Genomic DNA, 25,370 nt, shown 5'->3' with positions numbered 1-25,370 from the left:
AGAGTTGATTACGTGAAAATAGTAATATTTTTCTTTTATTTAGGTTTGGAAGACACCTGGTGCTGATCATATCGGTGCTGTTTATGCTGGTGTTTGGTCTGACAGTGGCCTTCTCTGTCAATGTCCCCATGTTCAGCACCTTGCGGTTCTTTGAGGGGTTCTGTCTTGCAGGAATTAGTCTTTCACTCTATGTCCTGAGTAAGTGATTCAAAGTTCTTATTGTAATACCCCAGTGTATTTCTTGTTGGGGGTAGAGAGATCATTGTTGTCCTCAGGGCAAGAAAACGATATGGTTATATCTTGGCCAAGGTCTGTTGTGTGGAGTTTGTTTTTTTTCTTCCTCTGCATGCATGGTTTTGTTGTGGTTGTCTTCCACATGCTAAAAACAATTCTATCCTGTAACTACAGTCAAGACAGGAACTGCAGCAATTTATTTATTTTCCTTTTAAACAGTGTACGATTATGTTGCTGCAATAAAATCCATATTTTAAAGGCTTTTAACATATCTTTGGTAGGGATGCTGACAAATGTGGTTGGTGCTGTAGATAATTCTAACCGAGGGAGAATAATGCAATAGGGTTCTGTTTAAAACATTCAAGGGTATCTTATCTTGATGGTAAGCCCAAAAAAATGCTTTTTGGACGATATAAAGTATTTCACATCACTGGTAATTCTCTAAATTAGCACAGCTTTACATTTTGAGTGCCACTCTTGCTTATTATAGAGATTAGATAGGGTTCCTGGCATAGCAGCAGATGTAAAAGCAGCTGCTCATATTTATGTTTTCCCCTTGCGATTAAGAATTAAAGAGAGTTTTAGCCTTTCAGAATGTATACTCTTTGTCATGAGTTATAAAACTGCATCAGTTATTATCTTTATTTGCATGTTCCTAAGTCAGCGATAAAATTTAGGATTGCATTGGTTTTAGCATTAGTGGTCTAAACGTGCTACACATGTATGGCCCTTGATATCTGCAGGAAAGAGTTGGATGGTTTTACTCTTATTAAATCAGGACTTAGCCTTTATTTGCCATCAGTATTTTAAATCAACATGAATTCTTGTGCAACTTTAATCAGCCAAAGCCAATACACATTTAACATGAGTTGTGGAATGAATTTAAACTATATGGCAAATAGTAAAATTCAACTTTTTTCCACAATAAGGTTATATAAAAAATCAATGCAACTATATATTTTAAGAAAAGCTGTGCAAGCATATTGTATGCTTCTAATGGGCTTTAAGGGAGTATGTATCAATTGATGGATAGGTTAAAAAAAAGCGGATATTGCACTCAAAATGTAATAATCACACATAAAGAAAACTTGTGTAACTTTTGACCCAGGTATTAGATTGTTTGAAGGTATAGTAAATAATTTTTCAGGTCACTGAACAGCACCTGGTGCATATCAATGCTCCATGCAGGTTCCCTTCTCAAAAAACTGTCTATGTAACCTGAGCGGGTTGAAAACATCACCAAAAGACTCATGTGATCCAAAGCACACCTTTACGTCAGTCTGAGCTAACAAAGCTAAAAGTTGTTAGCTGACAAAACAAAACCCACCTGATCAGACATTGTTTCTCTGATGTAGGATCTAATCTAGAGCGGTATATGTGGCCTTGTCATTTCATGAGTTCTCAGTCTGCTGATCCAAACTGGTCTGCTGTCAGTTCAAAACATCAAGGGTGTCCTGATACAAGCGATATTACAGAGAGAAGTAAGCATTGACCTCTACCGAATATCTAGATATTGACTACTTAGCTGGAGTGGATATAGAGATCCAATGCGGTGCACTTTACATGAAACTGTTATTTCTTTCTTTTTGCTGCTTATTTGTTAATAGGTGATAATAATAAATAAGTTGTATCCTGCTAATTTGTCACCCTTTTTAAACACAATTTATGTCAAGGCTAAAGCCGACCCTCACATGGCACGATATATGGCTAGATGTATGTTATTGAATGGGATCAGTATCGGATATCGGCCGATAAGCTCCCCCCAGGTATCTGTATCGGTTTGGATCTGAAAAAAAAATGGAAATGTGCATCTCTACCGATATCATATTAGCGTGAATCATGCATGCTTTATTGCTTATTTTGTAGTGTCGAATTTTAGAAAATGTTTGACAAAGGGATATTACTTAAACTGAGAACAAAAGTGAATAAAAATAGGTATAAGAACAACTGACCCATGTAATATAAATTAATAGGTTACAGAAACTTTAAATGATATCGGAAACTATAGATAACGGACTGATATCTGACATCGGTATCAGATTGGGACACCCCTACAGAACACAGAAGAAGTTTGATTTTGCGGCAGTGTTGTCAGAATTTACATAACACTTGCTGTGTCACTGTTTGCCATTGGTGTGGTGTGCCAGAGAAGAAGTTGTTATAAAATCTTCTGTTGTGTGTGGTAATGTTGTCTGCTGTTACTGTTGCATATTTGTATTTAAGGAAAGTTGGCTCGATGCAATATGTCCTTGATGATGTGTATGGCTCGCTTTCTGTAGCGCTTGTCTATATTGAGTGTGTGGATGGAAGGTCAGTCTGATGGATTTTTTTTCCTGTTGTTTTAATAATTCTCAGGAGAACCTTTCTGTCTGCTTGTGTAGTGTTGCTCAACTACACAGAGATGCCTGGATGCTTTCTATCACCTTTAGGGGTTGAGTGCTCAGCCCAGCCTTCACTGAGCAGTCTGATGAAGTATATTCTCCTTTTGGCCATTCTCAATGTGACTGACCAGCTGATATATAATGATAAGAGAAGACCTAGGAACTTGTGGCTATTCACCCCTATTCAGTTCCACTGATATAGATGGGTTTTCAACATTGGGGTCCTATTAAGTAGCGTGCAGTATGGTATACTGTGCAAGTTGTCTAAGTTGCCCAGATCACTAGAATTCTCAAACTACAACCGATCCCCCATTATTTAAAAAAAATCCCTTTACATTTAACATTGGTGAGGTTGACAAAACCAACCAACTAAAACTGAAACATATCAGTCCAAGATCAAATTTAATAATAAATATGAACCAGAATTACATTAAAAATGAACTAGAGTGCAAACTGATGCCTGAAGAAAGTTGTATGTATCTCACTCTACAGCAAGCAGACTGAATCATTTTGCTAATGCTGCCTTTTATTTGCATTCCAATAAAGTAGTAACAATAGACTATAAGGGGGAAAATATGAAAATAGTTTGTTTATATATTAGGCTATAATACTTGCAGGAGTGACAATACTTTGAGAACAAGAAAATGAAATTGAAGGAGAAAAAATTATTTGGGTTTTAAATGGGTTATTTGGGCGCTTGAAAGTATGAACTGAGTTCTTCTGAGTCTCAGCTATCTTTGTGTAACGCACAGTAGCAATATTTCATGTTGTTTTTTAGTTACTGCTGTTGGAACAGATATAGTTATCAATACATCATGGAAAATTATTTACGCATATACCTGATTTGCTCAATCGACACATACACTCAATATAAAGATCTGGACACATATACTTGTTTCTTACTTGTATTTGTTATTGTTTTTGGATTAAAAAAGCCTAATTTGTAAGGTATGATAATCTTGTAACCATAAAAAAAGAATTGCAGTTAAAAATTGTCTGCAGATATTAAGCCTAAATACAGAATAAAAACACATCAGAATAAAGATTTTCTTTGTTCTTGTAGTTTAAAAGAATTGGTTTGGTTTGTGACTTGGCTGCCTATGTAGGAATCAATTTTGGCCCTATTCATATTAGTTAAAGATATTAGAGTAAGGGTTTTACGTTCAAGTCATGCAATAATTATTTTTACGTCCTGTTCTTACCCAATATCCCTACACTGTTGTCATATTTTTAGCAACATGCCATGCATAATCAAAAACGATTCTGCAGTCAACCTGGACTCCTGACTTTAGCATTTAGCTCATCGACAAGTCATTTTGTTTTTGTGAACTGCTAACATTTACTAAACAGAATGCATATCATGCCTTGATTGAAACTCTTTTCATTTGAGTTGATCAGTGTGTTTAAAAGTGTTACTGCTAAACCACAATCGAATAATGATAGAATGGGCATGTTTTGGGGATGAAGCAGTAACCAAAGTTCCACTCCTCAATGCAGGAACTAGCTGTGTCAGATTAACTCACTCTGTTTACAGTATATGACCTTCTCTTATGACAGAAGAGGTTTCAATGATTTATTCAACAGCACAGAAAGGGGGGAGAAGGTACTTTTTGATAGCAAACATATAATTGTTGTTGCGTTTGATGAACATTCTAGTCTCGGGCAACGGATCCTTAATAGCCTCTTTGCCTGCAGTAAATGCTCATTACACAAAGGGCAGAGTGGTGGGGGTGGGGGTGGGGTTAGGTGTTCATCAAGGCGATATGAAGAGGTATGGGGCCCCGAGAGTCCCTGTCATTCTAATTTACTCCTCACTGTATACCTTGAAAAGCTTTCACCCAAAATAGACCAACTGTTAAGCCTTCTCTCAGGATAAAGAGGCCACAGTGCTGACAAAGAGGGAAAAAGATGGAGTTGAAGAGAAAGTTCAAGTGATTACGGCATCACATAAGACTACAGCTTATGGTTGAATAAGTAAACCGTTAGCAACCCAGTAGGTGACCAGCTGACATGATCACATAGACAAATCAGCTTTCAGTACTTTTAAATAAACACACTTTAGCTTAAATTACTCCTAAAAGACACAACATATTTAATGACAGTTGTTATAGATTTTTTGACTTTGCTCACAACCACATTTGTTTTTTTAGTTCATTTAGATTTATTTTCTTAACTGAAGTGTTTTTGTTCATCGCTTCGTTATATGTAGCACATTAATAGATAACTGCTTTGCTAGTTATTTAACTGCAAGGCTTAAACACACCTAATTATTGGAAGATGTCTAAAATATTTAGCAAAATCTTTACTTTTGAACCTGGTTGAAATGGAACAGTACATTTCTCCAGTGGGGATGCACTGGAAAGTCCACTGATGACCAAGTTATATTACTGCAAACTACTTGAAAGAAGTTTCAAATGAAGGTGTTTGATATGTGGTCAAAGGAAGCACAGAGGCATAAGAAGCTATTTGAGTTTTCTCTGATGTTTTCTGGCTGTGAGTGTGTTATAGAAGGAAGATAACAAGAAGACTTAATGAAGTCCAGCTCAGTTTTAATATTTTATATTTCTAAACTTTCTGCCTTTCTTTAAGGTTGTTAAAATTAGTATTTTTATAAATCTTATCTAAGTATCTGCACTGTCTTTCTCTAGCACATACATTGTCTCAAAGCCAAGCTAATCTCTCTAAATGCTCGTAAGAGATGCTTATAGCCAGTTTATAAGAGAATCCCTGAATATTTTTTTTTTTTTTATGTTAGATAATCAAATATTTTACATAAACTAGTCTCTTTTGTAAGTTGTTTAAAGTGGTGTCTCCTCGTGACATAAATATTAGTAACCTTTGTGTCATTTTGTGGTGTATCTCACCCCATTTTTGTATCCAAGTATTCTCAGAACTTATATTTTTCTGCTTACTGCTTGTAAGAAGTTTGGTGCTGGTATACTGTCACCCTTATTTTCAGCCATGCGTGACCTCTGCCTTCGTCACATGATATTTTCCCTGTAGGCTCTGTGTATTGACAAAACTACACTATAACTGCTCCAAGAACAGAGGAACAGAGTTGTCTACACTGGAAAAAATAATGCATTTTTGGCATTTGGTTAATCATATTTAGTTACTTTAACACGATTGTTTCATGTTAGCAGGGTAGGACATAAAACAATTGTGCTAAAGTAACTAAATATGATGAAGTAAATGCCAAAAGTGGGTGCATTTATTTGTATTTTTTTTCAGTGAAGCGGTCACCAGAAGCAATCACTCATTACATTTGCAAGGAAATTGGCCACAGGAGAGGTTTAAAAGTAAAAAAATGTGTGTTAGCAGTTTGGTTTTCAATGTCAAAAATATAATAATATTTTGCTTGATCTTACCAAGAAAAGTCAGAGCGAAATTCTTGCTTCAACTGTGTTTGCATGGGAGAAATGACTCTAATCCCTCTCTTGCTTTCTTTCTAATCCATGTTCAATGAAGTCTTGTCACAAACCTTGAAGACTGGGTTCACATTTACCCAACGAGTAACATTATGTCCATATTTGTTTTGAATTGTTTCAACATTTGTATAGTATATTGAATAAACTGTTCATTAAGGAAACTGCAGTTATAGGTGAGCCTTTGTTAAATCTCCAAAGCGATTTGTGCTCTATCACCATCCATTCCACCAGGAAGGCCTGTCACAGACAAAGCCCACAGCCAGGCTCAAATAACTGATCTGGTTTGACGTCTCTGGAGCCCCTGATGGCAAGTGACCCACAGAGGAACAGAGCAAACCTTGTGTTGACAGCAGACAAAAAGTGTGTATTTTCTCTGCAGAAACTTCAGATCTTTCGGTTAAATGGACAGACATTTAATCAAATAGTAGTTTATAAATAGAAATGTAAATATCTTATCTTGTATACATAATTTTGAATTTGTGGATTAGAAAAAATCTACAACAGATTCCTGATATCATAATTACGTTACTGTTTTTGAATATATAAAATATGTATATTTCCATGCTGTTGATGAGTGTTTATGAACTTTAAGGAAGAACTGTAACACCTTATGAATTTTACTACCTGTTCTCTAAAAAGGAATGATGATAAAAATGTCTCTGAAGGTCTTGTGCTTCCTTATCTGTGTAGCAGCTGATACTTGCCAAACCGGAATAGCAGCATGCCGACTCTATTGCTAGTTTGTAAAAATGGAAGAGATTACTGTTTATAAGATCCAGTTTTCCTTTCCTAGTTGTGTTAGGAATGTACTTCCTCTGTAGGTAGTTTCACTCCATACCAGTTGGTACCTTTAGGCAGGTTGTCCCACAGCATCATCCACCAATTAGAATAGAAACTGCAGTCAAAGCAGCATATCTCGGGGAAAGGAATGTTCTTTATGTCAGAGTTTCTGGAGACATCAGTAACAATAGAGTATACTTGAGGGTTAACTCCACTTAGCCTCCTTTGCCACACTGCCACATGCAGTGAGGACAAAGCAGAATAGGAATATTATATCATGGATGTATGGGTGAATATGTCTTTTAATATAAAGGGCTTTTGGGGGTCAAAATGGCTGTACTAATGGGAGTACTACTGCAGGTCATTCATCCCTGCTGCCATCAGACTTTATAATTTGGCACTATAACTGCAATAACTTGTGCCATAACTAATGTATAGTTTATATTTAATACCCTGTCCAACAACTATATATATATATATATATATATATATATATATATATATATATATATATATATATATATATATATATATATATATATACACACACTGCCTGGCCAAAAAAAAAGGTCACTCACTCTAATACATTGTTGGACGGCCTTTAGCTTTGATTACGGCACACATTCGTTGCGGCATTTTTTCGATAAGCTTCTGCAATGTCAAAAGATTTATTTCCATCCAGTGTTGCATCAATTTTTTACCAAGATCTTGCATTGCACATCCCAAAGATTCTAAATGGGGTTGAGGTCTGGACTGTGGTGGCTTACTGTGACTTACTATTGTTGAACCTAGACCTGACCAACTGCAGGAACCCCAGATCATAACACCACCCCCACAGGCTTGTACAGTAGGCGCTAGGCATTGTGGGTGCATAATTTCACCTGCCTCTCTTCTTATCCTGATTCGACCATCACTCTGGAACAGGGTAAATCTGGACTCATCAGACCACATGACCTTCTTCCATTGCTCCACAGTCAAATCTTTATGTTCCCTAGCAAATTGAAGCCTTTTTTTCCCGGTTAGGGAAATGAGAAGCAAGTCATTGCACCAGTTGGGTTAAACAATTTGTTGACAGCTGAAAGATAATCGCCCATGCAGTAATTATCCAATAGGCGGCTCTTATATATTTGCTTAGTTGAATCCAGGTGGCGACTTTATATATATATATATATATATATATATATATATATATATATATATATATATATATATATATATATATATATATATATCCCATGCACCTTTTCCTCCTTTTGGCACCTTCTTTTTGACTATTGAGCCGATGCGGCAAGTGAATTTCTCCACTGTGAGATCAATAGTCTATCTTATATGATAGGGGATTACCATTATTCAACATAATTCAAACTCCCTTATGGACATGCTACTTCTTACTAAGGCCTTCAAGATGTTCAGTTGCATCTAAAATTATTAGATTAGGGGAACAAAACAAACTGCCCATTCATATATAAAATAAGCCAGTCCCCTAAAATATACATCTGAGTGTACAACAGAATAGTTAAACAAATAGCCATAGGAAGTCGAATGAAATGAGGCCTTTTGCACAAATTATACAACAGATCCCATCAGCTTGAGTCATACTTTTTTATCATTAGAGCATGAAGCTGAGTGTCTGTAAGTCAGTATCATGGTACAATCAACTTTATTTTAGTGACCCACTCCATGTGTAAACACACTACTTACTCTTTAGTCAGTTGATTCATGCTTCCGTTTGCAAACAGTGTTTGTTTGAGGATATCAGGAAAGTGATACAAGGCTGGTTTTATTCCCGATATGATACCAATATTGTGTCTTTGAGAATTGACCGAATCATGCATTCTTTTAATACTTAGTTTGCTGTGTGAATTGTTAGAAAAGGTTTGATCAGTTGTTATTACTCAAACAGAGAAAGACAGTCAACAACAGTAGGCATGAAAACAACCCACCTATTCATTTTAGTCAGCAGGTGACATAAAGTTTAGATTCAAGCATTGTTTTCATCACCATGCTAATGTCAGAGATTTTAGGTTCAGGCCGATATAATCTTATGACAAATATTTGATATCAGATTGGGAGGAAATTCGTGTATATGTAAAGACAATGATAGGGCTTCATGGTGGGCTTTGAGATCCACTTTTTAGACAGAAATTTTCATATGTTCTTATGTTCCATGTTCTAGTTTTAACTGTTTATTAGGTGGGGAGTTTGCTATAGCTTATCTGGGTTAAAACGCTTTCTCTGAATTCTTCTCTTGAAGGTGTGCTCACCAGTTGCTCTATCTTGAATGTGAGATGTCATGTCTGTGCATGTCATAGGCGTGTGTGTTTTACAGAAGCCAGGTCAAAAATAAGATCCAACAAGCATACAAAAAAAAAAAAAGAGCAAGGAGACGTAACTCTGTTTTATGCCTGAGACATGAACTGGGTTTGTTGCTGAGAGGTTTTAGCCAGAACATTTTACCTTAATCAATTCTGTTCTGTTTTGACTATCTAGTCTTGATGAGAAAGCCATTTGTACAATTGCTTGGGGCGGTTGAATACCTCACTGCGGTTAGCTTTGTTGTGGCGTTAGATGCTTTCAAGCCAGGAGATTTACTGGTATCAAGTCAGTCTCCAGAGAGGACCTATAAACAGATGAGATAATAAACATTCTGAATTTGAGAATTGTCTTGTGAAGATTACTTGGAATACCTCCAATGTGTTTTTGATTGTGGGATGGTGGCGGTTGTGCTGAATTTTGAGAGGTCTAACCATGATTGCTGTTAAATCCTAGCTTTTTGTTAATGTGGAATTAGGTAATAATGTGGAGCAGGGATCAAGATCTTTAAATAAAGGATTAGAACCTTTGAAAATGAGAGCAAAATAAATGAGGATGGGAAATCTAATATTACCTCAGTGCGTAGCTCTATTATTATTCTGCATTAGACTGAACCTGTTATTGCAAGTAACAATAAGGCATTTGAAATTGGTAGGCTTTGTTGCCTGTTTAATCAGATAAAGTGTTGCATGATAGAGACTATAGTGAATTAATGTGGCAGCTGGATTTACTAAAGGACATATTGAAGATTGCATAGGATCAGTTCCAGTGAGCTTAAAACACTGATGAAAAAAAGAAAGCAGTTTTATTGCCCTACATGTTCCATTAGTCAGCCTGTTTCAACTGTTTTGCTGGGTTGTATGATGATAGATTATGTATTTTGATATTTGATGTTTACATATGAGCTACAGATGGCCATATGGTTAGATAACCTAAGGCAACATCTATGAACACAATAATAAATGTAACCTAAGAAGAAGAGTAAATATTTGAGAGTTTATGCTTGGTCTAACTCCATCCTGTTTCCCACTAAGGGTACATACACTATAAAGCTGTTCTTTTCTTATTACAAATGTCAGTTAATCCACTGCATGACGGGGGCCTTAGTGTGTCTGTGAAAGTAGTATATACAGGTACATAAAAATGAATCTCAAGAAAAATGTCAAATACTTTTTTTTCATTCATTTTAAGAAAAATAAGCTCATACTTTGTGTATATTGTTTACACATAGGTAGAAGTATATCTGAAGTGTTTCTTTCTTCTAAATTCCATGAATGTTTAATTAAAAATAAACACCCAAAAGTTTCAGTCTCAGAAAATTTAAATTACAAAGGATTAACAAAAAAACTGATATTTTAAACTGAAATGTCAAGTCTTTGAAAAGTATGTTTTTATTTCCGGGTATGCTTGGTTGGGCTGTTTCCATTACACCATACAGCTGTTGACCTTTTGTCAAGTCAGCTGCTTTCCTTATTATGATGTAGCCTTATCATCCAGAGTGAGACGATAAGTGGCTCAGGAAACTTCTGCAGGAGTTTTGAATTAATTAGAATTCTGAATTTAGGATTTCATTATCCAGACTTAAATATTTCATTGTGTAACAAATCTATATTATGACTGGTGTTCACTTTTTTTATATGACTTTTCAACTTTTTCATGGTTTTCAACTTTTCTAGATGTAGATCCAGTAGGTTGGGTGTAAACTGACCCGGTCAATGATAATAATGAAATAAGTTTAGTCACTGTGAAGAAAGCTTTTAGGTGCTGATAAGACCTTAATGTTTAAAATGGTTTGGTGTTATATCGGAGCTAAATTAAAGAATTCATGCTTTTATTTTGTGGTTATTTTATTCCTCATATTCCTGTTATTGAGTTCTATAAAACTATCCTAAACCTAAGACCTTTCTAATCCCTTATTGAAACTGTGTGTTGAGCAATGACTTTAATAATGAAGGGCAGGGAAAGGTATTTTTCTGTGTGAATTATTTCTGATGCACCTATTTACAAAGCTGCAAATACTAAGAGTGTTTCATGACAATTTAAGAAAGGGAATAAATATAGATACGTAGTAACATAGTACTCTCCAGATGCAAAATTTCAAATAGATTCTATTTATTAATTACTCATATTGTTTTGAAAGTTGTGTTTGAAAGCATTTAGCATAGATTTATGGAATCTAAATATTTTCAACAAAAGTAGTATATGATATGGTAGAATGAGTAGGGGTGAAAGGGAAATTCCAAAAGCCGACTGTGGGGGGAAAAAATGGGTTGTAAATTATTTGACATAGAAATAACAAGAGATCTATAATGTGGCGTGCTACTCTTGGCTATGAAAAAATAAGTTATGAGATTTATATTTATCATATAAAAACATGGGGCTACACAGACTGGTGCAATGCATTCTAATCTAACCACAAAGCTTCCATGTCTCGTAATTGTGCAATCAGTTTATTTCTGCACCAATTCTCAATGCTATTTGTGTGAAGTCCATCAGAATGCTCACCATGTTGCCTCTTTAGCATTTGATGCCTTCACAATTTCTGTTCTCACAGCAACAAATTTCTTTTTTTCATTTTTATTTTTTACTATTATTTTATCAATGTGCTGCTTTGCATCATTCATGTCCTTCAGTGGTTACAACCAAATATTTAAAGTTCATTTTTGGTCCAATCAACGAACTACAGTTATTTTTGTTACAATCCCCTTAATCCCCCAAATCCAAAACACTGCTATTTGTTTATCAGGTTTGTCTTTAGCCGACTGTTACCCATCTAAGGTGTACCGTCCCTCCCAACTGGGATCAGGAAATAAGAAAGGTTGTCACTGGGTGTTGTATATTTTTTCTACAACATAAAGGAGCTATGACTTAGGGAACCTGCCCTTCAGTATTTTTGGTAAACAAATAGTCCAACATAAATCAGGAAGCTTTTTGCAAGCCACATTACGGCCAATTTATCAGTTGTAAGATTGATTTCATGAGAACACGGATACTTTTTTTGTGTGGAACAAGGCTTCTTTTTTCAGACATATATCCCTCTCTCTTTTTTATAGAGCAACAGTTCATTTATTTGGTTATCCAATGAGGCTAGGATGGTCATTTATATATTGCTGCAGTGCTGTCTTCTGCTATCTTGTCAGCTCAGCCATGCCACTTCTTAATCTTCTTTGTCTTTATTGACCATAATTAGGGTCTTTTTTATCTCAGGAGTGTTGTTCGCTTACCCTCAGGCAGTAATCTATCTGCACACAGGTAAGCCTTAAAATGCACTGTGACCCTCCATCTGGTTAACTTCTGAATGCTGCTACTCTCTTTAACAGTCCAAAAGACTGCTAAGACTACTTATGTGTTTGCTACTGAAGATTACTGTAATCCAGATAGACATGGTGCATACTGTGCAAACCATGTACAAAGGTGTCATAGCTCTTTACCCAGACTAAAGCATTTTACATTGTTGAAGCAGACTTCCTTCTCCTCATTGCTCCAACTGCCTGCTGATTAATGGGTAAGGGTTGCAGCGTAGGGCTTTTTTTCACTTGGCGAGGTTAAGGTTCTTCTTGCGATAATGGTAGTTTATGTTAATTTAATTCTGTTTATTTATACACATACATTTTTAAGCATTTTACAGAACCAATTCAATCAGCTCCTACAAGCAGGTTGGTTAAAAGTTTTATAAGGAAAATCCATCGTTTCCATGAGTCCCTGACTTTGCAGGCCATGCGAATAAGCATGTGCTGACGGTAGATATTGACTTGCACTGTGTTGTTGACTCTACAGCAATCCCTCTGTAAATATCACCTGCTAAGAAATTTGGTTCCAGTTTTGTCTGCTATACTTTTATAATCGCATATTAAAGTAAAATGAGAACTCATTATGAATTAAATGTCTCTGGGCGCATGAAATGCATAATGGCCAAACCATGAATTATGCATTACTACCCACAAATGCCTTATTAAAGACCTGTAATTGGTTAAATCAGTAATGTCACTTTTCTACTTTTTTGTCAGTAGTGCATTAGTGTAAAATCAGTTCTGCTTTATTTCCTCAGTTGACAGGATGTGAAACATGTGGTGTTTGCTCTGTCTGAAAGTCAGCAGTTTATTGAAGGTTTCAGCTACAATAGGTTTGTGCTGATCCGCCTCTGTGTGGCAATGCTGATATTCTTGTTGTGGAGAAGGAACTTATTTGTGCCATACAAACACAATCTAAATAATTGTTAATAAAATACACAATAATTAGTTTTTCCTAACAATGATAGAAAGAACTTGTAGTAGCTGTGATTGATTGAAAGCTTGAAATTCAAAGAAAACTGTAGAAAAGGGCATAATCATTTAGAATGGGCTCATTTTGACTATATTTATCTCTGACAGGAAGTAAAATAAATATATCTCAGAATGTCTGATGCTTTCAACCTATTAATGTTATAAGTACAGCTTAGTATGAAAGGCGCATATCCTTGGACACAAGTTTAGTTGTTATTAACGGAAAAAAAGAAAAGAAAAAAAACAGAGTTCTCCTAAGTGGCTGACCAAGGACGACATGTAATATTTTCCAAGCTGGAAAATTCAGTTGCATTTAATAGCAATCTTTTTTTTTTCTTTGACTTCTTTATCTTAAATACAGAAGTCAAAAAAAAAAAAAAGTCTGGTGGACTTCACACATTGTGAGCAAAAGACTTGTAGATTTAATTATGGGGCTGATTCTCAGTAGCAGGTTTAGAATGCAGTCAAGAAAGGGTGACGGGAATATATCATGTTCTGATGAATTATAACCTACCAGAAAAATACAATTTTTATTATCTAGAATTATAGCTTCTGTTGTTTTCAGAAATGCTGTTAATCATTTTCAGAACCTAACATTTGTATTTAGAATCTAGGCATTGATAAACTAAAAGACAGGGTAAAGATCTTCCTCCATTTCGGTTTTGTTGACAAATTAAAAGAAGGAAATGTACGAGATTTTCATAGGTTGCTTCATATATTCACCAGAATACATATTAATTTCTCTTCTGTTGGTAACAGATGACTCCCAGGCAACCCGTTGCAGAACCATTTCCATATTATTTTAATTGCATTTTCAAATCACAGTTGTTAAAATCCTAACTGATTTTGTTTATTTCTTTTCATTTATACATGTTTTGAGATAAAAGTAGAGTATGTCTTAAACAGTTTAAAATGTACAAGAGCGTCCCATGGATATATGTCTAAATATGTGGTTATCACAGCTGACAAAGGTGAAAAATTCAGCTATATTAAAGAATGTTGCACAGGTGATCTGTCATAAAGCACAATGACTTTCATGCTCCACTAGTCCAGTTGTTTTGTGCCTAGATCTGTCAGGTGGTTATGTTCCATTGAAACAAGAAGTGTATGATTAAAAGCAGTGTGTCCTGTACACATGACTGACCATGTTGGAATTGTGCTGTGCACTCTTTCATGTTGCTTGATTTGAATCCCTTGTGTTGCTTAAACGTTCCCCATTGCTTCAGATACTCTGGTCAAAGTTTATTGGGTCCTATTCACAGAAGCACTGTTTAGTAACAGTGCATTATAGATCTGACATTCAGAGGAAGGACTTTGATACGCAGATAAACGTAGTTTTGATGCTTTGTAATAGGTCTGAAACAATGAATCAGGTTAATTGTGATTTTTCAATCACTGAAATACTTTTCAACTATTTAGCAATCGGATACTCGTTAACTAGAGTATACATACTTATTGGCATGTTTGTTAAAAAAAACATATCCGTTCAGAGCAGTAGTAATTCAGACAAAACTCTACATAAATACATGGACCTTTTGCATTTGAGATGGAAAATCCTTGTATAAAAAAATCTTGTATTCAGAATTCTTAAAAAAGCTAAGTTTTAGCTTCAATTGATTTAAACTATATAAAAAACGAAATGTAATATTTGGGCCTTTTGCTATTTGAATATTTCAACAAGCAAAAAAACAAACAAACAAAAAAACCTTCACATTTTATTAATCCACCATATAATTCCTAGTTGTAGTCTTGCTTTGCCATTTAACAGGATGCAGAGTTTTTGGTAAAATGCACAGCAAAATGGTACAGTTTGATTTACAGCATAAAGTCATCCTGGTCTGTGCATGAAACAAAACAAAAAAACAACAACAAAAAACAGACCCTGTGTTTAAACGACTAGGCACACTAAAGGCAGTGTTACAGTACAGTAACCTGATTTGAATAGTATCACCAAAGTGATTTGACCTCTACAAGGACCAAGACAGCCATCTTTGTTCACTTACACCCCATTTTGAGGAGTGTATACAACAGCTGAGCATGGCACCAGTAATCCAGTAAGTACTTAATGGTGTTAAATCCAACTTTCATCATCAGCTTGTTTTATAGCATTTCTTTTTCATAACCATAAAGAAGACCACAACTGCCATAAATACAACAGTGAAATGTTACTTTGCAACTGTAACATTGGGATCACTATAGCAATAGATTCATCCCACACTTTGTAGATGGGACTTTCCTCCTCATAGAGGAACCCAATATGGTCAGATTGAATCCTTCTATAATGGAGATTTTTAATCCAAGTCAGTTAAAAATGTGTTAATGCAGATTTTAAGTAGTGCCAACCTGAGTTTCATGAGCCCTCACTCAAAATCTTGCATCAGGTGCTCATTTGGACCAAGTTCTGCATGGATTGAATAGATTTTTTGTTTTGTTTGTTTGTCGTCTTACTATGTAGTGACTAATCTTTTGCAAGTGATCCAGCTGAAGTGAGAAGGGACAAAGGTCAAGTCAGGTTTATAGTCCAGTGTTTTAGAGCTATAACGAGTGATTACACTCTGAGGCTGAAATAAAACTACATGTAAGTTAGAGATGTTTTTTATAGAAAAACTACATGTGTTCGCATATCTATTTGGTTGTAGATTTAAATTATAAAATCAAGATGAAAGTAACTGTTTTGGCTTGTGTCTTAGAACATATATGCTGTAAAACATTGTAACATAACTTGTTTAGGTCTCTAAAAATAGCTCTGAATCGAATCCTACTCCCCCAGCATTAACTTCAGACTAAAAAAAAGAATAAAACTTTATTTTATTAGTTTAATATTTCAGAGTTCAACTGAATTTATTCTTTAATTTAAATATATGCACTATAAAACATGATTTTCACAATGTGTCATAATTTAAAATAAATGGCCAGATTTGAACGTTGTGCTGCGTCTGCTTTAGAAAATAATACCTCTCTGTTTTGTGCTGCATGTTTCCTCCATCTGATATTGGCCTTGGTTCCTGTTGTGTAAATGATGGTGGTAAAACACTGACCCCAGACACCCTGCTTCCTACCATGAATCTACATGTGGTATCACACCCATTAAGTCATTATAGGTGAAGTAATAAAAGCTCTATCTGTATTTCGGCTTTTTTATTTCAAATTATATTTAGACAGTAGAACGTAATGTCTTTTTAATTGCAGGCCCAAGTTGTGCAGCATTGTTCACCTGAAATAAAGGAATAGCCACTTACAGAGTGTTTGATTGTCTTTCCAACATTTTGCATACTGTATGAGTATTTCCTTTTATTTGTGATTTTAGGAGCAAAATGTATGCTCACTCAACTATTTATACCAATGAGGTAATTTGCCTTTTATCTAACTTCATAAGCGTCATTTAATGAGTAGATAGATGTGGCACATTTTATGTGTAATTTAAACTAAATCACCAGAACTGTAAGGTTGATATGATTGTTATGGTTCATAAATCCTAGATGAGCCTTTCACATGACCATCTCTTTATCATAGGCATGGAAGGACATAGCGAAAGTCAAGTCAGTGGCTTGATTTGATAGAGAACCCATAACATGGTGTTATATAAACTTTATGTGATCAGTGGAAGATGAAAAAAAGTGACTGCTCGGTGTACCTTTAGTGGTAAAACAACTTCTTCCACATGTAAAACATTGGACCTTTCTAATTATGCCTCTTTTGAATGTAGACCGGATAGTTTCACAGAGTGTAGCTCATTCTCTTGAATTGCCCGAGTCAGCAAACCAGCCAAAGCTCCTTTGGGGATTATTAGTGTTACTAATTGGCTTTTGGCCTGATTGCTCAAGATGTTATTTCTACATTCAAAGTTTTCTACATCCCTACAAATGTATAGTCAGGTTAAATATTTAACTTGCTGTGTGCCTATATGCTCTCTTGCTTTGTAACTTTGGACCATTATTATCTGTAGCTTCAGATTAGTTATCGGTAGATTTATGTTATTGGGTAAGTAGAAGCAGCGGAGCGTTGGGGAATGCTGAGCTAGTTATTTGCTAGAAGATTAGGGCCAGAGAGTAAGAAGCTCTGGGCTCCTTTTTACAAGCTATGGTTATCATTTGCTGTTTCATTCTAGCTCGGTTATATAAATAGGTGACAAAATAAAACCTGAAAATGACAAGAAATTGTTAATAGTAAGTTGTTGAACCCATTTAGGGCACCAGAAAGTTTTCCCACTTTGGAACAAGGTAAACCTTTCAAAAATCAGTGGACTGTACAGCACACTTCACTTCTGATACAAGGAATTCAGAGTCCCATAACCAGTGAACTGGGATGATTCTCACAAAGGCACACAGAGTGGGAGTCTTGAGGTTACTTGGTTCACACCCAGCGGGTCTTGTACCCATTGCCCTGCTCTTTATTCATTGGCGTTGTCATTCCAGCTGTGATCGTGTCTGTGAACAGAGAGCATTATTTGTGTCCTCAGAGGGGGCAAATCCTAATTGAAATTCCACTCTTTCCCACTGGAATGAAGTTGGGCCTGACAACACCAACTGTATTATCCTGGCCCTGTCACCTTGAAAGGCCCATTTTAGGAGTGTTTCTTGGCAGCACAGGAAACCCATTAGGAAAGAAAGTCATCTGTCAGGGAAAAATAAGAGAAATGAAGAAAGGAAATATTTAGTGAGAATTGCAACAATAGATTTGCTTGGATTTGGAATGGTTTAATGTGAACCTGTCTTCTCTACTGCAGTAAATAAAGGGCTGGAGTGTCTAGGGTTGCTAGCTGCCAGTGTGGTTTGCATGCTAATGACTGGGTGAGTGAATCAGCGGCATTCTGATTGTGGAGAAAGGAGTATAAGGAACCCCTTTCTTGTTACTGCACCCTCACAAAAGTGTTCTATTTTTGTTTATCTGCAGCTCCTATACAAATACACTTGGTCCATTTCAATTATACTATGAATTTTTGTGATTGTTTTGTAATGACAGCCAAATATTTAACAATTTGAACAGGAAACTAAACTTTTGTAGCCTTAACGTGTTTTCATTCAGCACAAAATAAGTCCTTAATTTTTTTATTTTTACAAGTATTTTGCTGTGAATTCGTTGCTGATATGGGTCGCTTTAGATGTTATAAAATCAAAAAATCTCTTTGTGCATTACTGTGTAGTATCTTGCTCTGGCCTGTCAGCCTCACCTTGTTAGGTGTGTTCTGTCTTGTTGGCTAATTAAACAAATTGATAGTCTTTGTGTTTGCACCATGAATAATAAGGTCCTGTTAATGTCAAATGTTCTAAAATTCATGAGAGAATTGCAAGTCCGATCATAACCATGTTTGCATGAGAGTAAAAGCTTTGAATTAAAGTTAACATTACTGCTATAGGATAAACTCAGTATAATGAGTTGCTGTAATACATGTTCAGCTATATTTTCATTTTTTTATTGCAAAAAAAAAATGTTTGGTCTTTTTCAGTATTTACTATACAGTGTTTGCAGGCTTTGTCAGATTTTGTTGGCAAGATTAATTGCAGGCACTTTTATTTTTCTCAGAATAGGTTTTGATATTTCTACTATCATATCATTTATTTAGGCAATTTTTAATTCATAAAATTGCAGATCATATTGTGCGGAACCATTGTAACAAAAATGTATGCTTTTAGTCATGTAGTTTATTTACAGCATAGAAGTGTGATGGGGTAGAAGTGCAGCGGAAAATAATCCTATTCAGTTTATCATGCAAGTTATCTATATTTATGTGCTACATGCATGCACATTACATATGATCAGAAAACCCATCATCGATTTGAAATAAAAATGATCCTACCTAACTTTTTTTGTTCTCCCCTCAGGAATTGAGTTGTGCATGCCAAGATGGCGCTTTTCCATGACCATGGTGGCCAGCTTTGTGGTTTTGGGTGGTCAGCTCCTCATGCCTGGGGTGGCGTACCTCTGTCGCGACTGGCAGGTACTTCAAGCTGTCATCATCTGTCCCCTGCTGCTTATGCTGTCCTACATTTGGTAAGAAAAAAGGGGAAAAAAGCAATATGCTCCAGAATAGCACAAAGATATGTTTATTTTTTTGCTTTTGTATCTCGGTGTATGTGTGTTTTACCACAGTATTTACCATACAGTCATACCGATCAAACAAATGCATTCATTTAACAATAAAAAGGCAAAATGTAATGTTTGCTATTTTTTTGCACTGCATACATTGATAGAAGTAAAATATATTTGCCGATTTTACCACTTTTTTTTTATCCTCTTTTTACTATAGTCTACAACACATAATCTTATCTTTATTTAGGGAGCAATGTCACATGGGCACTGTAGCTTCCTTTTCACTGGCAAGGGAAGTTGTGGGGAGACGATTAATATGTCAAAGATAAAATGCTGTCATATTTCTACATTGATGGTGCCATTAATGTCACATATCATTGCGTGTAGATGGTCCCACTAAATTCAAACCTAATCACTTCTGTGATATTCATATAAGAAACGTGCATAGCTGTAAAACAGTTTAAGTTATGGGGATTCCCATTAGGGAAATGAGATCTTACACATACCTGACCATGGCCACTGTTTTACAGCTTTGTTTCGTTTGAAAATGTTTTTGAAACTCCTCTGGAATTGCATAAAGTGCCAGCATTTGCGTGACTCTGTCATGGGGGAAAAAACCTGGACACCATATGAAAGTATGTGGCCTTTATTTATTCCCACCCATCAGCTGGACTTAAAAGCTGATAGGTTTCCTATTAACATGTTACCTCTCATATTTGAAAGGATTTAGTCTTGTGTAAATCACTGACATTTATTATGCCTTCCTACTGACTGTTAAAGTGAGAATGCTTATCATGCTGAAATAAAAAAAAAATTATTTGAGGCCTTAAAATAACATCTTAAGGCCTCAAACAGATCCATTCAGAAAGGGACGCCTTAACTTTAACTTGCATTGGAGGTGTGCACGCAGAAAACACTTGCTCAATTAAAAAACTGTTTTCAATGCAATAAAGGCCATATTAGAGTTTTTCAGAGAGAAAAAAAGACCACAACAACACAGATGAGTAGAAATGATTTGGGAACTAGAACAAAGGTCACATCTTGATTAAGCGAAATACAGCATTCCAGGAAGTATAATGGTTTGGTTATGCTTTAAATATAAGATAGGAGTAAGATCACAAAAGAACAGGCTAAATATATAGAACCGAAAAGTTCTGAATTAGGTAAGTCAAAACCCAGATCTGGGGGATTTGAAGCACGATATATGTATCTGCCAGGAAATAAAACTTTTGTAGAAAATGTGCTGTGTGGCACAGAGAGAGTGGTACATTGGCAGTGGGAAGAGATCTTTGGTGTCTTCCTTCTTGGATAGAAGACAGATTATTGTTGATATTTTTATGTTTGAACATAAAGTTTTTTTTCTTTCTTGTATTTTTAGTACAATTTAATAAACATATATTTTTCTCAGATATAAATAAAAACAAGAAAGCAAATAAATTTTTAACAGGTCAGTCTTAAGTTGTTAGGTAGGGTTTTCTTTCTTCGTTGGTTTACATCTCTGCAAATTAACTAATACTTTATCTGTTGGCTAAACAGGGCTGTGTTTGTGCAAACAGTTAATCAAAATAGGGCAGAAAGATTAAAGCTGGGCTTTACAAGTTTAGACAACTGTTCACACAAATCCAGCAATAGCAATTCCAAAGATATGCTTCTCTGCCATGTGAGAGCTGTGTTGATCTAAATGATTGCTGTACTACACTGCAAGAATTTGCAAAGCAAATTATTTAAAAGCACTCCGGTGAAAAATGGAACATGGCCAATAGAAGTTATTGCAGTATGCTCCGCCTCCTGAGCATATTCAAGTCCTGAAAGTAGATCCATTCAAATTATGGCAGTGTCTTAAATTTACTGGCATTTTTTTTTAAATGCAATTGTTCTGCTGCCAGACATGAAACTACTTGTATGAATGTATGCAACATCCTGTATAATAACACAAATATGATTTTATGAAGCATATCAGATGACAAAAGCTGCAACCTTAAGTACATCTGTCTGACAACCGTACTTAAAGCTCCGCCTGTAGGTAGATTATTTTGTGTCGCTGAAAGGCAGCTGGTTGTGGTTAAACTGAAGTAGATTGCATAATGACATTACAACCAGTGTTTCAAACAAACAGATTTTTTATTTTATTTCATCAACCTTTTTATGTTCTTTCATAACAAAAGATGTTTTTTACCTTTTTTAAAGGATATTTCCTGAGTCGCTGCGCTGGCTGATGGCAACCCAGCAATACAGCCGTTCCAGATGGATCATGGCACACATAGCAAAGAAGAATAAAGCGATCACTGAAATTGATCACGAAAGCATCCTCACAAGTAATGAACCAAACAGATTAATATATGGATATGATTTGTCTATTTGTGCAGTCTGTATATAGGTAGCTTATTTAGGTATTTCAATTTGAACATTGTAACTTATGTTAAGATTAATTACACAGTTTGAATATATATATATATATATATATATATATATATATATATATATATATATATATATATATATATATATATATATATATATATCAAGCATATAATATTCATTTTGGTTATAATGGCTTAAACTAATGAACAGCAACAAATCAATTAGAATAATGCATGTTACATCAGGTCATTTCTAACGATGGATGCATTGAAGGTTGTATTAATGCATATTACATAGAAGGATAAAATATTTTAGATTAGTTAAGATATTGGTCAACTGAAAAAGTGTGTCAATGTGCTGTATATGCACTCAATATTTGATTTGGGCTTTCTTGCTTGAGGTAATGCATTAATGCAATGTGGTATGGCAATCTGCCAGAGGCTCCTCTCAGGTATTAATGTTGGTCAGGATGATCACAAAGCAGCTTTTACCTTCTCCAAATTGTTAATTCCTACAGTATATGTATTATCTTCCCTCTATTAATACATTATACTTACTCCATAGAGTTCAGGCAACTTTACTGGCTTATTAGGCAAGGTGCCACCATTGTGTTGCTTTCTTTTTCTTAACCCAGGCAAGATGCTATTTAAGTTTTATTTGTTAAGGAATGATTTAAAATAATAATTGTTATCACTGTATTAATTGTCAGGCCCATTAAGCAGCCACTCTAACCTTAGTCATTGTCATGATAGCCTATAGTGGTTTAATTATATATGTCTTGGTTTTGGCATTAAAAAAACGACATTAAAAGAATATATTTTTTGTGAGATTAATTGATACAGGAGTTTCATTTAATGGAATAAGAAAAAAAGAATACAAAACATACAAAAGCAGGAATATACTTTGCAAGCAACCCCCCATATGTTGAGAATATATTTCTATTTTCTAAAAGTATCGACTTAACATTTAGATGATTCATTTCATTCATCATCATCTGCCAGGCTGTTCAGTCTGTCTTAAAAACACTCGTTTTTTCTTTTTGGTTTGCTAAATTAGACAAATTGACAAGGTGATATAGATTTTCTGTCTTGTTGCCATAGTAACATGCCACGAGAGGGGTGGCAGTGGGGCTGACCATTACAGTATGACACTCTCGAGTGTTTGTTAATTTTATTATAGCTAGAAAAAGTGAGCATGAGTTGAGGCAAATGGTCAGATGGCAGATGGGGGCAGTTCAGACACGTTGACCTCTGAGTACATTGCCTGTTCTCAAGGGACTAATGTGATCCAGGGACGACTGAGCTGTGCTAATGCCATAGCATAGTGCATTTGTGTCAAGTGTTTGTAGTTTTTGCCTTGTAATAGATTTCTTTAAAAATCAGAAGGTTTTGAAAACAGAAGTAGCTTCATTACCGAAAAAGCCAAAACAGGAATTAATTATTATTAATTGTGAAAACAGCACTTTTTTTTCTTTAGTTTTTTTGAATTAATTGGATGTGAGCTGATGCAGCAGAAAAGATGCTATCAAATGCTTTCATTTTTCATATCTCAGTTTGAGGAGGGTATCCCAACAGTGGTAGAATTCCAGCTCATTGTCAAGACCAACGATCGCATTTTCATTATTTACCCAGTTTGGAGAAGCCCCTCTATGATTGGCTGGGATGTGAGCAGGAATAACCTTCCCTGGCCAGGGAAACACTGGCTTAAGGGGCTGCGGTCAGAGACTGGTTACAGGAGGGCTTTTTGGAGTGCGGTAGCCTGACCAGCCAGAATAATTTACACCATATGCACTGCATATCTGGAAAGAAACGTGATTTTGGAATTTGGACCACTAAACTTGGACAGCAGAAACCTTTTAGAACCAGCTAGAAAACTGCAGAGTTAAAAAAAAAGAACATATAAAAGGAACTTCAACAACTTAAACAGCCCTTTTTGGACATAACACAGGGCTTTAATAAAACATTTCTCCATTGCAGCTGCAATCTTAGCTGTTATGTTGGCAGAAAAAAAGGGGCTTTTGCATTATGGGCTTGCCTCCCACTCTGTGATTAAGAGTATCGAGCTTTACCAGACTGCCTTACACCCTATGTAAGTCAGTCTGACTAGCCTTGTTGGAAATGCTGACCTGTTTCTGAGTCAACATGAAAGTGTGGTGCTATATATCAGAGTTGTGTTTCTATGGCAACCTCAGTCATGATACCAAAACATCAACTCTGTGTTGTGTCATACGTTACCTGCTGTACAGGGTGTGTTGCTTTGCCAGAAACCTGTTTTACTGAGAGTACCTTCATCACTCATTCCACACTTCAACACGCTGAATATTTTCTGGCTTTGTTATTAGACGAATGTCAGTTTTATATTAGTATGAAACTGATATATTAGTATGAAACTTTGTGTGTGTGTCCACATAAAAAAAATCTTGCTTTAGTTCAGATTTTTTATGTCCCTTTTAAAGAAAAAAAAATCTGTTTTGTCAATTTTATCATCTGAGTTTCGTTACCAGCCAGAAGCATACATGCGGTTTCGGGACCTGGGAGCAGCCCAGAAAACTATTTATGACTAAACGTAAAAAGTACATTTCCTAAAACAAACAAACTTACTGAATCTCTATGCAGGTCGACTATAATTAGTTTTGTCCAGCAAGTATGGAAAGAAATCTACACCAAAATGTCTTCTTCCTGTGGAAGTGGAAAAAGTACTTAATTTATTTAAAACAAATTACAATTCTACTAAGTCTGCTTGTTTATATTAAGCTTAATAGTTTCCTCATGGGGCTGCCAAAATGGTGTAAATATTTATTCATGTAGTTGTTTTGTAAGTTATATATTCATCATATTTTTTTCATCCAAAGAAATAAATGTTGTTTTGTCAGTTTTTTCTTACAACACCTTTGACATTTATTAAAGGCACAACAAATGTGTGCTCAAGATGATGGATTATATTGTATGTATTAAAAGGGGAGTGTTGGACTAGTGGTTAGAGCAATGCGCTTGTCCTCTAAGAAGGTTGTTCGATCCCCACAGCCTCCTCTCCACCTTAACCCCACACTGCTCCCTGGGTGGCACACAATGGCAGCCCATGCTCCCCAAAAGGGATGGGTTAAATGCAGTGTTGAACTTCTCCATTGTGAGATTAATAAAGTCTAATTTTTATTATAACTGCCACCTCCAGCTTGACAACAAAATGTAAATGAAGCTCTAATCAATTAATGCTTTAGAGATAAAGAGAAACCTGAGTACTTGGAATGTCAAACATAATGAAACTGAACTGGAAATAAAAGTAGACCTTAGCTCTTTAATGAATACAAGTGCAAAGGAAAAAAATGATTCCATTAAACCATTCATTTAGAATACAGGTGCTGGTCATAAAATTAGAATATCATGAAAAAGTAGATTGATTTCAGTAATTCCATTTAAAAAGTGAAACTTGTATATTATATTCATACATTACATACAAACTCATATATTTCAGATGTTTATTTTGTTTAATTTTGATGATTACAAATGACAACAAATGAAAATCTCAAATTCATCATATCAGAAAATTAGAATATTGTGAAAAAGTTCAAAATTGATGGCCCC

The 25,370-nt window shown here is 35.4% G+C and overlaps 1 protein-coding gene across 3 annotated transcripts in view; it reads left to right on the top strand.

Moving 5' to 3' along the window:
- LOC107092419 (solute carrier family 22 member 23-like) overlaps positions 1–25,370 on the top strand; it is a 50,365-nt gene that overhangs the window by 13,302 nt on the left and 11,693 nt on the right. For all 3 annotated transcript variants that reach the window (XM_015386901.1, XM_015386902.1, XM_015386903.1), the window contains 3 exons: positions 44–198; positions 19,221–19,389; positions 21,616–21,743. In XM_015386901.1, coding sequence (XP_015242387.1) covers positions 44–198; positions 19,221–19,389; positions 21,616–21,743 — 452 coding nt within the window. The remainder of the gene's footprint in view (positions 1–43; positions 199–19,220; positions 19,390–21,615; positions 21,744–25,370) is intronic.

The sequence above is a fragment of the Cyprinodon variegatus genome, unplaced genomic scaffold, assembly GCF_000732505.1.
Source record: "Cyprinodon variegatus isolate N-32 unplaced genomic scaffold, C_variegatus-1.0 Scaffold380, whole genome shotgun sequence".
In the NCBI taxonomy this organism is placed as follows: domain Eukaryota; kingdom Metazoa; phylum Chordata; class Actinopteri; order Cyprinodontiformes; family Cyprinodontidae; genus Cyprinodon; species Cyprinodon variegatus.
The sequence above is the reverse complement of the archived record's forward strand: the minus strand, read 5'-3'. Positions and strand labels throughout refer to the sequence as shown.